The 13896-nt window shown below is 37.2% G+C and overlaps 1 protein-coding gene across 2 annotated transcripts in view; it reads left to right on the forward strand.

Moving 5' to 3' along the window:
• Positions 1–134: 134 nt before the first annotated feature.
• Positions 135–13896, forward strand: part of LOC308691021 (metal transporter CNNM4) — a 44939-nt gene continuing 31177 nt past the window's right edge. For both annotated transcript variants that reach the window (XM_081365867.1, XM_081365868.1), the window contains exons 1-2: positions 135–1596; positions 13423–13566. In XM_081365867.1, the coding sequence (XP_081221993.1) occupies positions 225–1596; positions 13423–13566 (1516 nt within the window). In that variant the 5' untranslated portion in view covers positions 135–224. The remainder of the gene's footprint in view (positions 1597–13422; positions 13567–13896) is intronic.

Consider the following 13896-nt stretch of genomic DNA (forward strand, 5'->3'; position numbering starts at 1 on the left):
TTCAGACGTAATGAGAGTTTGGGACAGTAAAACAAACCGCTCCACCTTAACAGCACAGAAAACCCGGTCTTCCTTAACAACCAAACCCAAGAAGGCTCGTTCTTCCTCATAAGGTGACGAACCACTCGCTGATTGGAGTTCCGCGGAGGATATGTTAATGAAGGGGCGTGGTCGTGTGAAATGAATAGGTGACGTCAACTCTCATTCCGCAGAGTGAAACAAACATGGCGACAGAATGCAGTTGGAAAGGGTACACGCTAACTTTAATGCTGTTATTTTGGAGTAGAGTCTGTGCGATTAGAGCGGAATCCTGGGGGAGCGACAGCCGGATCCTCGGCATGCGGTTGGAGAGGAGCGTCAAGCCTGCCACGACCACCGATGATGGGATCATACAGGTATCCGAGGACAGCGACATCCAGCTCAGGTTCTACGGACTGCAGATCAGCAATGACACCTGGGAGCAGATTAAGTTCGTGGATCAGAGCGAGGGCAGAAGCTCTGATATCAACAGCACTTGTGTTGACTTCACCAAAGACATCTCCATCAGTAAAAGTATGAATGTCAACAGCCAGGGCACCTCTGGGCTGCTGTGGGTCCAAATTAAAGCACTTAGGAAAAGTGAGTCCCAGAGGGAATATGCGCTGTGCATCAGACACAACCAAGATGGGAAGTGGTACCTGCTGGAAGATGATGATGGAAGGTTGCGTGTGGTGGAGATGAAGAAGTCGCTGCTTCCCATTTGGTTCCAGATCATCTTGATAGCCTGCCTCCTGGTGCTCTCGGGGATGTTCAGTGGTCTAAACCTGGGGCTCATGGCTTTGGACCCCATGGAGCTGCGGATTGTGCAGAGTTGTGGCACTGATAAAGAGAAGAAGTACGCGCGCAAGATCGAGCCCATACGGAGGAAAGGAAACTACCTGCTGTGCTCGCTTCTCCTCGGGAACGTGCTGGTCAACACCACGCTGACCATCCTGCTCGATGATCTCATCGGCTCGGGTCTGGGGGCTGTGGTGGCGTCAACCATCGGGATAGTCATCTTCGGCGAGATCGTTCCTCAGGCGCTCTGCTCTCGCCACGGCTTGGCGGTGGGTGCCAACACCATCCACATCACCAAGTTCTTCATGCTTCTGACCTTTCCACTGTCCTTCCCCATCAGCAAACTCCTGGATTGCGTGCTAGGCCAGGAGATTGGCACCGTCTACAACCGAGAGAAGCTGGTGGGGATGCTTAAGGTGACCGAACCGTACAATGACCTGGTGAAAGAGGAGATGAACATGATCCAGGGAGCTCTGGAGTTGAGGACTAAGACAGTGGAGGACATCATGACTCCTCTCAGCCACTGCTTCATGATCAACAGCGACGCCATCCTGGACTTCAACACCATGTCGGAGATCATGGAGAGCGGATACACGCGCATTCCCGTTTATGAGGATGAACGGACCAATATCATGGACATCCTATTTGTGAAAGACCTGGCGTTTGTGGATCCAGATGACTGCACTACGTTGAAGACCATTACCAAGTTCTACAACCATCCGGTCCATTTTGTGTTTCACGACACCAAGTTGGATTCCATGCTGGAGGAGTTTAAGAAAGGTTGGTAAATCTTTGTCAGTGACACACACTGTTTTTCCTGCAGTATTTCTCATTGTCAGTCTCAGGGAGGTTTCCATCAGGTGTAGCAAGGAGGGACGTGTATCAGCAGTGATGTCACTTTCAGATAGAGACCTTTTCCAGAAACTATCTATTTTTAATTAATTAGTCCCGCTCTTATCAGGTTGGAAAACATGCATCCTCTCTCCCCATGGGCCTTTCTCTCCTCCACTGACTGTCAAGGTCAGTTGTTGGCATTCTTTCTTCTCTTGTTTTCTCTCTCTTTCTTCCACACACATTCTTTGGGAGGTTGCTTTCCTGAAGCTCATGAAGTCGACATGAAATCGTAATTGACCTTTCTTAATAAAGTCAACAGTGCGTGATGTCATTCCTGAAAATTATCCTGCCCCTCCAAACACTGGTCATAAAGAGCAGGGTTATTTTAGTGTTCTTTATACACAATTATAGGTTTTATTAATAACTGCGAATTTGCTTTTGTTTTAATATTTTTCAGTTTGTATTTACATTTTTATGTAATTTTTTTGTATTAATTTTAGTCATGTGCATTTGTCATTTTTTTTATGTTGTTGATTCTATCACTATTTAGCTTTAATTTATTTTTATTTCAGTTAAAGTTTTAGTATTTATTTATTTCAAGTTAGTAATTTTAGTGCTTGAGCTTAAACTTATTTCTGTCACTTGCCAAGGCAACATTTCTAATTTTCGTTTAGTTTAATTTTTATATTTAATTTGAGCTTTATTTCAGTTTACTTCAAAATACTCTGATCCTCACTCAGAATTAGATTTTTTTTTTTGTTACTTTATTTTACATTATTCACAGAGGGATAACATGTTTCTGCCCGCAGGCCTTCTTATATAATCTAATCCTCCACCCATTATTTAAACAATTAGCCTAATTATATTGACGTCATTGAGATTGTATTTTTAACAACAATTATCCACATACAGTATAATCTTTTTAACCATATTAATGGCATCCATCAATAATTTAGATTAACACAAGACATAATTTTACACTAAACACAACAACCGAGGATCCCACGTTCATAAAATGAAACAATTAGACCATTTAAAAATCCTTATAAATCAATCCAGGTACATAACAGGAATCCACTATAATCAATTGCGATGTCATTAGTAGCAAGCCATGAGAATGCAGGAACTCTGGGAAAGTTTGTTTAAGCAGACATTTGTAGTTTGGTCCTGAAGCCTTGCCTAAAATACTTAACATTTTGAAGCTAGCGCTGGGCCAATTGCATAAACATAGCTGCTAAGTTAAGACTGTGTCATAAAGGATTAGTTCACCCAAAAATGGAAATTTGGTAATTATTTACTCAGCCTCATGTCATTCCAAACCCGTAACACCTTCGTCCATCTTGGGAACACAAATTAAGATATTTTTGATTAAATCCGAGAGCTTTTCTGACCTTTTATAACCACTTTCATGGCCCAGAAAGGTAGTAAAGACATCATTAAAATAGTCCATGTGACTCCAGTGGTTCAACCTTAATGTTATGAAGTGACGAGAGTAAGTAGAGTTTTTTTGTGTGCAAAAAAAAAAACAATCAACTTTTAAACAAACTTCATTCAGCAATCTCTTCTCTTCAATGTCAGTCTGCTTCTCTGTTCACGTAAACACAGTGCAGCGCTTCCAGGTTCTGCGCCAGAGCATTGATCTTATTTTGTGTTCTGAAGATGAATTTTAAGTCTTACAGGTTTGGAACGACGTGAGGGTGAGTAAATAATGATATTCATTTTTTGGAGAACTATCCCTTAAAGAACTAGTCTGACCAACTAGTAGTTAGTTATCAGTCTTACTTTTCAGATTCAAATTAGACCAATCTACCTTTTCATGTAACTGACTTAAAAAGTTATGACCAGTCTAAGACTAGGCTAAGCATTTTATGCAAATGGCCCTTGTTTGACTAATCACATGTGTTTGTTGTCATCACAATAACAATGACTAATAATGGAGAAAAACCTGCTATCTTATCATTGCTTGTGCGAGTTTACTGTCAGCAGGTTTTGATTTGCGACTATATTGTTCTGAACTTGGACTGTTTTATTGCACAAACTGTGCAGAACTGTGATTTAAACATGGCCAGACCAAAAATGGCATATTAATTACAATTATTCAAAGTCTGATTGATTCCCTGTAGTCCAGGATAATTCTTAACTCTAATATTAGTAGTATTAGTTATTGTGTTAATATCCCTGCCACATTAATTTAACAAGACCGATTTGACACGTATTATAGCCCGATTGCTTTTACAGTAGAAGTGATAGTCACCAATGGTTATGGTAGGCGATAATACCAAAGGAATTTGAACTGATAACATGACTTCTTAATGTAGAAGCTAGAAAAAATCTTTGGATTCACTGTTAATTAAACTTGGTTTCTCTGTGCAGTGGATACCTTTGAGATTGTTATGGTAATAATCAGACTTATGATTCTGTTGATGTCAGACATGCACCTTAAGCCTGCTACAGACTGTGCGATTTCAGCAATCCTAAGATCATTACAAATCACACGGATCTAATAAACTTGGGTGCGACATGTATGTAGACTGTACGATGATGACACCTATTGAATCGTAGGCTACGATAGAAGTATAAAATGTCATCAGCATGCGCTAATGGTAAACAAATAGAGCAAGATGAATCACATTTTGAATCACTCCAAAAGAGAAGGAAGTGAAAGAAGAGAATATGGATGCGGTAAAGGCTAGGGAAAAGAGGTTGGCAACTTGGCATGCCGGTTTTGGAAATAGATTTTGAGGTAAGTAGTTTTAAGTTTTAACGCCATGTCGCGTTGATCAATCCGCCATTTCATGTTGCATTTTTAATGGCCAGTCAGTAGGTCATAGCAGCAAAAACACTGTGAGATGATCATGTTAAATTTCTGACACTGTGAGAGAATTATCGCAGGCGATCTTTGGTCGCAAGACAGTGTAAAAACTGCCATCTTTGAACCTCTCTCACTGTACGACGTAGAACCACCGTTTAGGAGCCACGACCACAGAAATTGGACATCCTTCATCTGGGATCAGTCAAGCCCTAAGACGCATGCTTTCATACTCTCCTTTTGAATTGGGCAGGCAAGGTAATATATTAGTTACCGGCTGGCTACTAGATTCATTAAATGAAAACAAGGTGGTATTGATATGCATGCTATTCGCTCAGCTCATGAGTTTGTCCGTTTTGAAGCACTTCCTCTCATTTAAGCAGAAGTCTTTTCTTCACTCTCTGTCCATGGCCCAAATCTTTGTATTTCTTTCCTCATCAGCTTCAGTACTCAAAGATGGCATTCTGCCTCTGCCGCCCAGTGTTTGGGTTGCCGTCTACCTTGTGGTCCTCTGGCAAATGGTTTTGGTTCTGCATTGCATGTGTGAATGTGTAAGGGGGAAAATCAGGGCAAAACCCACAATGAATGGCTGATTCCTAAAAGCGCTCTGTCATTTTTAGTTTGTTTACAATGAGTTTAGTCATTGGATTTCTTGCAAGACCCATGTCTTTTTTCCTGGTTGACGCCACTAGAATTTTGGCCCCATATAAGTGCAATACAAAAAAAAAAAAAAACAGTCAGAGAAAGAGGATATGACACATTTCTGTCAAACATTGTTGTTTTGGTCTGTGATTAGTGTTGCTAAGTGGATTTGGCCAGCTCTCTGACGGTATTGTCATGTCATAAGCCTCTCTGTATTCTAGTTGGATCACGGTCTCTGTTTCTCTGTGAATGCATTCATGGCTACAGTGTCACAAATACTTCTCTCTTCCTATCCTTCACTTCCTGTCATGTCATTTGTTGATTAGGAGTGCTGACCGAGCATACACTGTGTGTTTGTGCTTGTTCGATCCCAAGGAGGAACGGCTCTGTTGAGGAAGGAGAAGAGGACTTGTTACACAAATATGCAATTTTCTAGAAAATCTTATTTATTTTTTGTCAGACTACAATTTTTAAGTGTAATTTGGTTTCTTTTGAACTGAGAAAAATGATCAAACGTTATCAAGAGATATTTGTGTGTGTGTGTGTGTGTGTGTGTGTGTGTGTGTGTGTGTGTGTGTGATGGTGTGGGGGGGGGGTCTGAATTTTTATAGACATTTCTTGGACTATATCTGGATAAGATAGAATTACTGCAACAAAGAAAAACAGCTGAAAAATGAATAAATAAAATATATATAAAATAAATACAAATACAAATGCATTTAATCTAGATTAGAACCAGTTTATTGATTTATCAAAGCAAAGAATGCCATAGAAGTGCTGCACAGGGTGTGAAATCTCGGTTGTTTGGGATAATTAAGCTCTAAGAACATATAGGAACTCCGGCACTCGAATTATGTTGAAAAAAGTTAAAAAGCCTTTATTTTATTCATGGTTTAAACATTAAAATTGGTGACAGGAACACCTATGCGTTGCGGCTTTACATGCCTTCGTCAGGGTGTGTGTAACAAACAACGTCTCAGGTTCATTTTTAACAGCAGTTAATTAGTCAAATTACAGACACCTGGTCGCTCTGTGTAAGGAGACCTAAAGAGAGAGAGAAAAAGAGCATAATCTAACACGATATATAGTTTAGATATATACTTTATTGATTTATTTAAAGTCAAGGGGTTCTAACTTAAAAAGAAAATTCAATTTTTATTTAATGTATATATATGCATTTTACATAATTATTTAATGATTTATTCAAAGCGAATTGATTTAAAGTTTTTGCTAAAATGTATTTGTCAAATGGAAAACATTTTATCTTTGTATTTTTGACATTTTTTATTATTTTTTATCAGGGCTGCACGATTATGAGAAAAATCATAATTGCCGATTATTCCCTTGAAATTGTAATTGCGATTATTAATTACGATTATCACAATTTACATTCAATATATATATATATATATATATATATATATATATATATATATATATATATATATATATATATATATATATATATATATATATATATATATATATATATATATATATGTAATATATATATTACAATGCATGTTTACACAAAAATTGTTAACATACACACAAGTACTGTCCCCCTTTAATTAACATACACATAAATTGTAAGAATATGACTAATAGTAAAAACTACTAATAAATAAACATTAGGCCTATGCTAATGCTATTAAGTAGCAGTCCCAAACTAGTTTTTGTTAATACAATGTTGGTATGAGCCACCACAGTCATTTATAAATATAAAAAATAACACAAAGTGAAAATAAAGTGGCATTTTGGGGTTAATATGGAAATGACAGTTACCATGGTGAATACACAATACTAACAATAACTGTTAATGAAACATGGAAACTGCTCCTGGTGAACAGGGGGCCAATGTTTCAGAAAAAACTGAAGCTTCCCCGGGCGCCGCCATTGATTAGCAGAACATCACCTGCTGTTAGCATTCCATTGACTCCCATTCATTTTGGCGTGAGTCAAAATGAATGAGATCACTTTGACAGTGAATAACTTTACATCTGAGGCGTTTAAAGACTCAATTTGTCCATTATTTATTTCTAAAGAAACACGAAAATGTATAAAAGGCTCCATTACCTTATATCTTATGTTATGGCCCCGTAGAAGCAGTTTTTGTAAAAATAGGCTAACGTTTGTGCTGATAGGATAACCACGCGACTCTCTGTCGCACAGATTTACTAATCTTATTAGATCTATTAGATTTACTAATTTACAACGTAACGAAGTTGCATGGTCATAGTTTCCTTTGCACTTTATATACAGTGACGCGATACAGAGTGTGCGCCGCCGCAATTGAAGAGTGTGCGCTGACAGGAAAGGACCGTCCTTTTTTCTGAGGTGAAAGACTTTTTATTTCAGCGTACACTTACGTCACTGCCTGGTAGTTCCTATTGTGCTGGGTTTTCTTAAGTAGTCGTGATTCGCCTCTCATAACATAGCCTAACATGCTCTAAACACACGCACGCAGAGTGAATTTTCTTTTGTAATCGTGGCTTTGAACGATTACGTAATCGTGGCATCCGTAATCGTAATCGCAATTAGAAATTCGATTAATTGTGCAGCCCTATTTTTTATATATGTGAAGTAATTGAGATGCGTTTCAGAAACAAAACCCCAGTGAAACTGCAGATGACAAAAAACTAAGTCGGCGTGTGCAGTTACAGATGCAATTTACTTCTCCCCTGAGTAAAGAAACATTGGTGTCTTTCATTGCATATGACTCAGATTAGCTGAATGATTCATTTGGATGAGATCAGGTATGTCCAGTTTCTGCAGAACGCAATTTCTGTGGGACACAACAGTGTGAACATGCTTGCTCAATGCATTATTTTTCTTTTTGCAAGTCTTCAGTGTAAGAACATTCGGATGCATATGTATTAAGACTTCGAAAGATATTTTTTTGCAGGTTAAAAATGATTTAATGTCATGATTTGTCAGGATACATAATGATCATTACAAGCATCACAGAAATCCTCCTCCTAACTGTCTCCTTTCAAATATTGTAACACCTTTTAATCGACAGTCAGGGCTGATTTTATACATTTAGATGTGTGAGCGAATCAATCAATTGACCCAACAAGTTTAAATCAACTCCATTCACCTTTATATATTTGACAAGCAAGATCGGCCCATGTAACATTCTGATTTAGATGTTAATGTTATGTGATTCAATTTAAGTTGGTAATTGAAATTACAAATTAATCAAAGTTGTTTATAAATTTCCTTTAAAATACTGCTGTATTTTCGAGAAAGTAATTAGGCTAATTATCAAATATCAGAACATCTACTATGATGACACAGACAGCTTTTAACATTGACATCTGATTATTGTTACTATTGTTGCAGTATAATAATGTTTATTAGTTTATACGTTGCAAAACATTATTAAAATAACTGTTTTCTATTTGAATATATTAAATGTAATTTATTCCTGTGATGAAAAGCTGAATTTTCAGCATCATTACTCCAGTCTTCAGTGTCACATAATCCTTCAGAAATCATTCTAATATGCTGATTTGTTGCTCAAGAAACATTTTTTATTATCATCATCAATGTTGAAAACAGTTGTGATGCTTAATATTTTGGAAATTGTAAAAAAAAACATTTCAGAACTCTTTTGAATAATAGATAACATTATAAATGTCTTACTGTCACTTTTGATCAATTTAATGCATCCTATAGCTGAATAAAAGTATTAACTATTTTCACAAAAATGTTAATGCCCCCAGAATATTTTGTTGTATGATATCTGAACATGAAATATAACAAACAAACCAAAAAAACAACAACATTAAAGAAAGAAAGAAAGAAAGAAAGAAAGAAAGAAAGAAAGAAAGAAAGAAAGAAAGAAAAGGAAAAAAAGTATGCATTCTTTTTTTATCAAACCTTAAAAGTTTCATTAAAAAAGTAATATTTTGAACAAAAAGCTGAGAAAATCTCTTCTTTTCCCCCCAAAGACTTGCAAAAGCAATGATTATGTCCCATGGTTCTGCTTATTTTTCGCCTGTGTTTTGATCAGGAGAACCTCTTTCAGAAGTTGCATAATAGCGGCCCCTACCGAATAACACGGAAAGCCGGAAAATTCCGTCAATGGCGGGGAAGTGTTGTCTTGCAAATGATGGAAAATTCCCTCAGTGTCGCAGGAAAGAGTTAATTTCTTTTGAAACTTTTGAAAGGTTTTGCTAAGAAGAATGTCATGTACTGACTATATTATTTTAAAATGTGTAAGAATGATTAGGTGTATCCTGTGTGACTATATGAATGAATACATAATGGCTTTCAGGTGAGGCTGTTAAGGTAGATCGCTGGGTACAGGGTGTGTCAGTGGGTGAGTGTTTACTGATGCAGAGAGAGAGAGGGAGGGAGCGAGCAAGACTGATGACTCAGCAAGAAAAAACTGGCTTGTGAAATGTAGAAAGTACAGAGGATGATATATATATATATATATATATATATATATATATATATATATATATATATATATATATATATATATATATATATATATATATATGAAATTAAATAAGATTTGAACTAAAGTACTTTAGGAAAACCTGCATTTGTTGGCAGCGGACACTTGAATGTTCTAGTACATCCATCACCTCTATTTCTCACTCTATTTCTTTGTACCATTAAAACATCCTGCAAGTTTCATAGCTTAAAATGTCCTTCTCATTATAAACAAAGAATTTATTTAACCAAGCTTTGTTTGGATATTGTGGGATCTGTGACGTCACATGACTGCCTCCAGAGCAAGACATCATTATTCGGACAACTGCGTCAGGAAGTGGTCAGTTTATTTTTAATGGCATTCCAGATCGCATTGGAGGATTATATGTTTGTTCGGAGCGTTTGATGATTCTGAGCAGGTTCAGAATGAGGGTCATGAAAAATTTGTATTTTTATTTTGATTGGAATTGTTGTTTTGGCAGTAGACAGTGTTTACATTAAGCCAAACTAAGCTTTTCAGAATGTTCCACTGGTACATGACGTGAAGAGAAACTTCATTCTTTTGTGTCGTCATGATTTTTGGCTCATTTGTTCCTCTGCAGCACAGTGCAGACCCACTGAGAGACGTCTGCTGCCGGAGATCTGCTCCACGAACGCACTGAACTGACTTTACGCTTATCTCGAGCAAAGACACTTGCTGTAGAATCAGGGATCCAGAATCTTCTGCATCACTCGAGTACAGGCTGTTTAGTCTGCATGTGCCGCACAGGCTTTATTAGCTACATCCGGTCACATTACAAACAATCAGATGGAAGATAAGCCGGTGAGCTTTAACCCTTCACTCCATGTCCGCTAACTGAAAAGTACCATGGTATTACCATGCATTGTTTAGATGTGGTACCATGTTGGTATAGCACAATATGATTTAGATATGCACCATGGTAATACCATGCTGTCTTTGATTGACTTTGAAATCTGTTGAAAACACTAAAACAACTATCATTCTACTACCATGTTTTTGGACACACCCCATAGTACTATGCTCAAGAAACATTCCTTTTATTATTAGTTGAAAATGGTTGTGTTGCTTAATGAAGTGTAGAAAGTGACTTTTTCCGGATAATTTGATTTAAAACAACATTCTAAAGGAGGTTAATGGAAATTATATATTTTTTTAAACATAGTCTTTTTTGTAATTTTAGATCAATTTGAAGCATTTTTTGCTGAATTTAGTGACCCCGAACTTTGTCTAAACATTTGCAGTCAAAACTTCTGTGGTAGAAGATAGGAAGTGTTTTTGTGGTTTTGGACAAGACGAGTTGAAATATTTTGTAGATGCTAAATCATGTTTCGCAATTCACTGTTGTGGCTCCTAATGTCAGTGCAACAGGGTGTTATGTCTACGCATAACTCCTGGATTTTTGTTTTGATGAGCAAACGCTTTAGGATTTCCTGGCTCTTTGTGTGCTGAATGGCAACAATAGACGTCTTATAAACTGTGTGAACCCTTAGCTCTTTCTGTTTGTCCATGACACTATTTACAAAGAAACAAGATATAGTAAGCGGTGCGCTACAGTAGCCTACTGTCGTTTGTCACTTAATTGAGCAAAAGCGTACAGTAGGCTACACTATGTGCATTTACTGTGGGTATTCCAATTAAATACCTTGTTATATGATTGTAAACTTTAAAGGGTTCCCCCCTTAAGTGACTCTTTTTGGGGGGGATTTTTTAATTGGAGGGTGGAGTTGGGGGGGGGGGCGTTTGCTCACTCTGTGTTTGTTTTTACAATGGTGTAATTTTGTTGCAATAGCATTTAGACAGCACAAGGAAGCTTGATTTCAAACTTTAAATCAGTAATAAAACAAGAACAAATAAATACAATAGAATAAAGATACATAAACAGCACTGTACGTTTTTCAGGTAGGTCTAACAGTATTCAAGGAAGAAATACCACAGAAGTTGAATAATTAAATATAAAATAACTGCATAGCCTTAACTGATTAAATATAAATTATTCCTTATTAAAGCTGAAAAGGTTGTTCAGTCGAGGAGTGAGTGATTGTCTCTTTTTCTTTTGTTGTTTGATTAACATTGACAGACAGCAGCAGGTTTATTAGGCTGCTGTCACTTTAAGAGTTAATGCATGGATCCAGTATACTGATACACACACGTTTTCTTTCTTAGCTGTTTACATTCATTCACTTAAGACATAACTGACAGTCTGAATGTGAATACTCACCAAGACAGGTATTTTGACATTTTTTGTGTGTATTTGGCCATTTAAGCACAATAAGCCTAAAAAATAACTCAATTTTAGCAAGCTGAGTGGCTTTATGTGTGTGCGCTTTGGCTGAGAGTCTCTCAGAGAGTGTTTTGTGAGTGAAAGTCTTGTATCGCAGCGTGCAGCTCGCTTGCAGTGCATACGCAACTATGGGGTGATGTAATATAAAGATCTTTTCGCATTTTGAGAGAGAGAGAGAGAGAGAGAGAGAGAGAGAGAGAGAGAAAAGAGACACGGTACCGCTGCATCACTCACACTGTTTGTGAAATTACATCTCAGAAAGTTTTCAAATGACTTATTTTCTCTGATAATCTGCTTGGATTAATTTACTCATTTAACATGCTATAAATGTTTACAGGAACTTCTTGCTTTTTTATCGCGATAACTGCAGGAGTCTAAATTTATGCGCAATGCCTGCAATCCCATGCTGAAATTCAGGCTCTGTTTAAATCTTATAAATGCGTTAGCATTTGCAGAAAAGAATGAATGATAATGATAATATAATATAACTAAGTATATTAAATGATAAAATGTACAATATAATATTACAATGTTATCTTTATGCAAAGCTATATCAAACAATTACTGCTTGATTATTCTTATTAGCGAATGTATTTCCTGCTTTAAAGGGGTCATCGGATGCAAAATTCACTTTTAAATGGTGTTTGCATATAAATTTGTCTTTGTAGTGTGTGGACACAACCAGCATACAATGAAAAAAATCCATTCACTCTCTTAATAATTAAGCTGTTTGGATTTTCTGAGCAGTATGATGTCATATTGCTCATGCTCTGCCCACGACCACTGACGGACTGTCCCCTATTAGCATATTTCCACCCTCAGCCATTTGTATACTATCCGCCAAGGCAGCACTTTACGCGTCTTGTGTCGACACCCCCTGTGGAAAAGAGGGGTGGGGTGAGCAGTTGCTCATTATCATTTAAAGAGACATGCACCGAAACGGGTCGTTGTGAACAGAGCTGTTTTTGAGGAGGTAAAAAGCGTGTTGTTTTACACAACCATTGAAGAATTTTAACCAAAGTATGTTACAAACTTTACATGAAGACCCTGAAGGATCATACCAACTTGTGGAAAATGGGCATCCGATGACCCCTTTAATACTAAAGCTCTTTGAGTGTTATTTGACTGAATATGTTATTGTTATTGTTATTATTATTATTATTATTACACTGAACAAAATTATTTTGTAATTTCCGGACCACCCCAATACAGTAAAATTGCACATTTTTAGAATGGCCTTTTATTGTGGCCAGCCTAAGGCACACCTGTGCAATAATCCTGCTGTCTAATCAGCATCTTGATATGCCACACCTCTGAGGTGGATGGATAGTCTCGGCAAAGGAGAAGTGCTCACTAACACCGATTTAGACAGATTTGTGAACAATATCTGAGAGAAATATGCCCTTTGTGTACATAGAAAAAGTCTTAGATCTTTGAGTTCAGCTCATGATAAATGGGGGCAAAAAGTGTTGCGTTTATAATTTTGTTCAGTGTATTATTTACATTATTTATTAACAGCTGTTAATTGAAAGAGTAACACAAATACGCTTATAATTAAATCTTCTGCAGGTAAATCACACTTGGCGATTGTTCAGAAAGTGAATAATGAGGGGGAGGGAGATCCGTTCTATGAGGTGCTGGGATTGGTCACCCTGGAAGATGTCATCGAGGAGATCATCAAATCAGAAATCCTGGACGAGTCTGACCTCTACAGTGAGTGGACAATGTCTAGTGAACGTGTTTTTAGTGTTTTCTTTAAATAAATTCACACAGCATTTGTACATCTCAGTTTTCCAACACACATACATTTGACTTCCTCTTGCTGTGCTGCAACACACACCATTTCACGTGTGATTACGAAATGACCGAGACATGCACTCAGCATTTTTTGAGAAAAGCACATATCATCATGTTCATGATGTTGGAGTTTTCATGGTACCAAATTAATGTGATTTTTTGTTGTTGTTGTTGTTGTTGTTGGAGGAATTAAGTCATCTGACTTCTGTTATAAATTCCTCAGTGTTCTGCTCATATCAGTTTTTG

The sequence above is a fragment of the Scardinius erythrophthalmus genome (genome assembly GCF_964197995.2).
Source record: "Scardinius erythrophthalmus genome assembly, chromosome: 5".
Classification (NCBI taxonomy): domain Eukaryota; kingdom Metazoa; phylum Chordata; class Actinopteri; order Cypriniformes; family Leuciscidae; genus Scardinius; species Scardinius erythrophthalmus.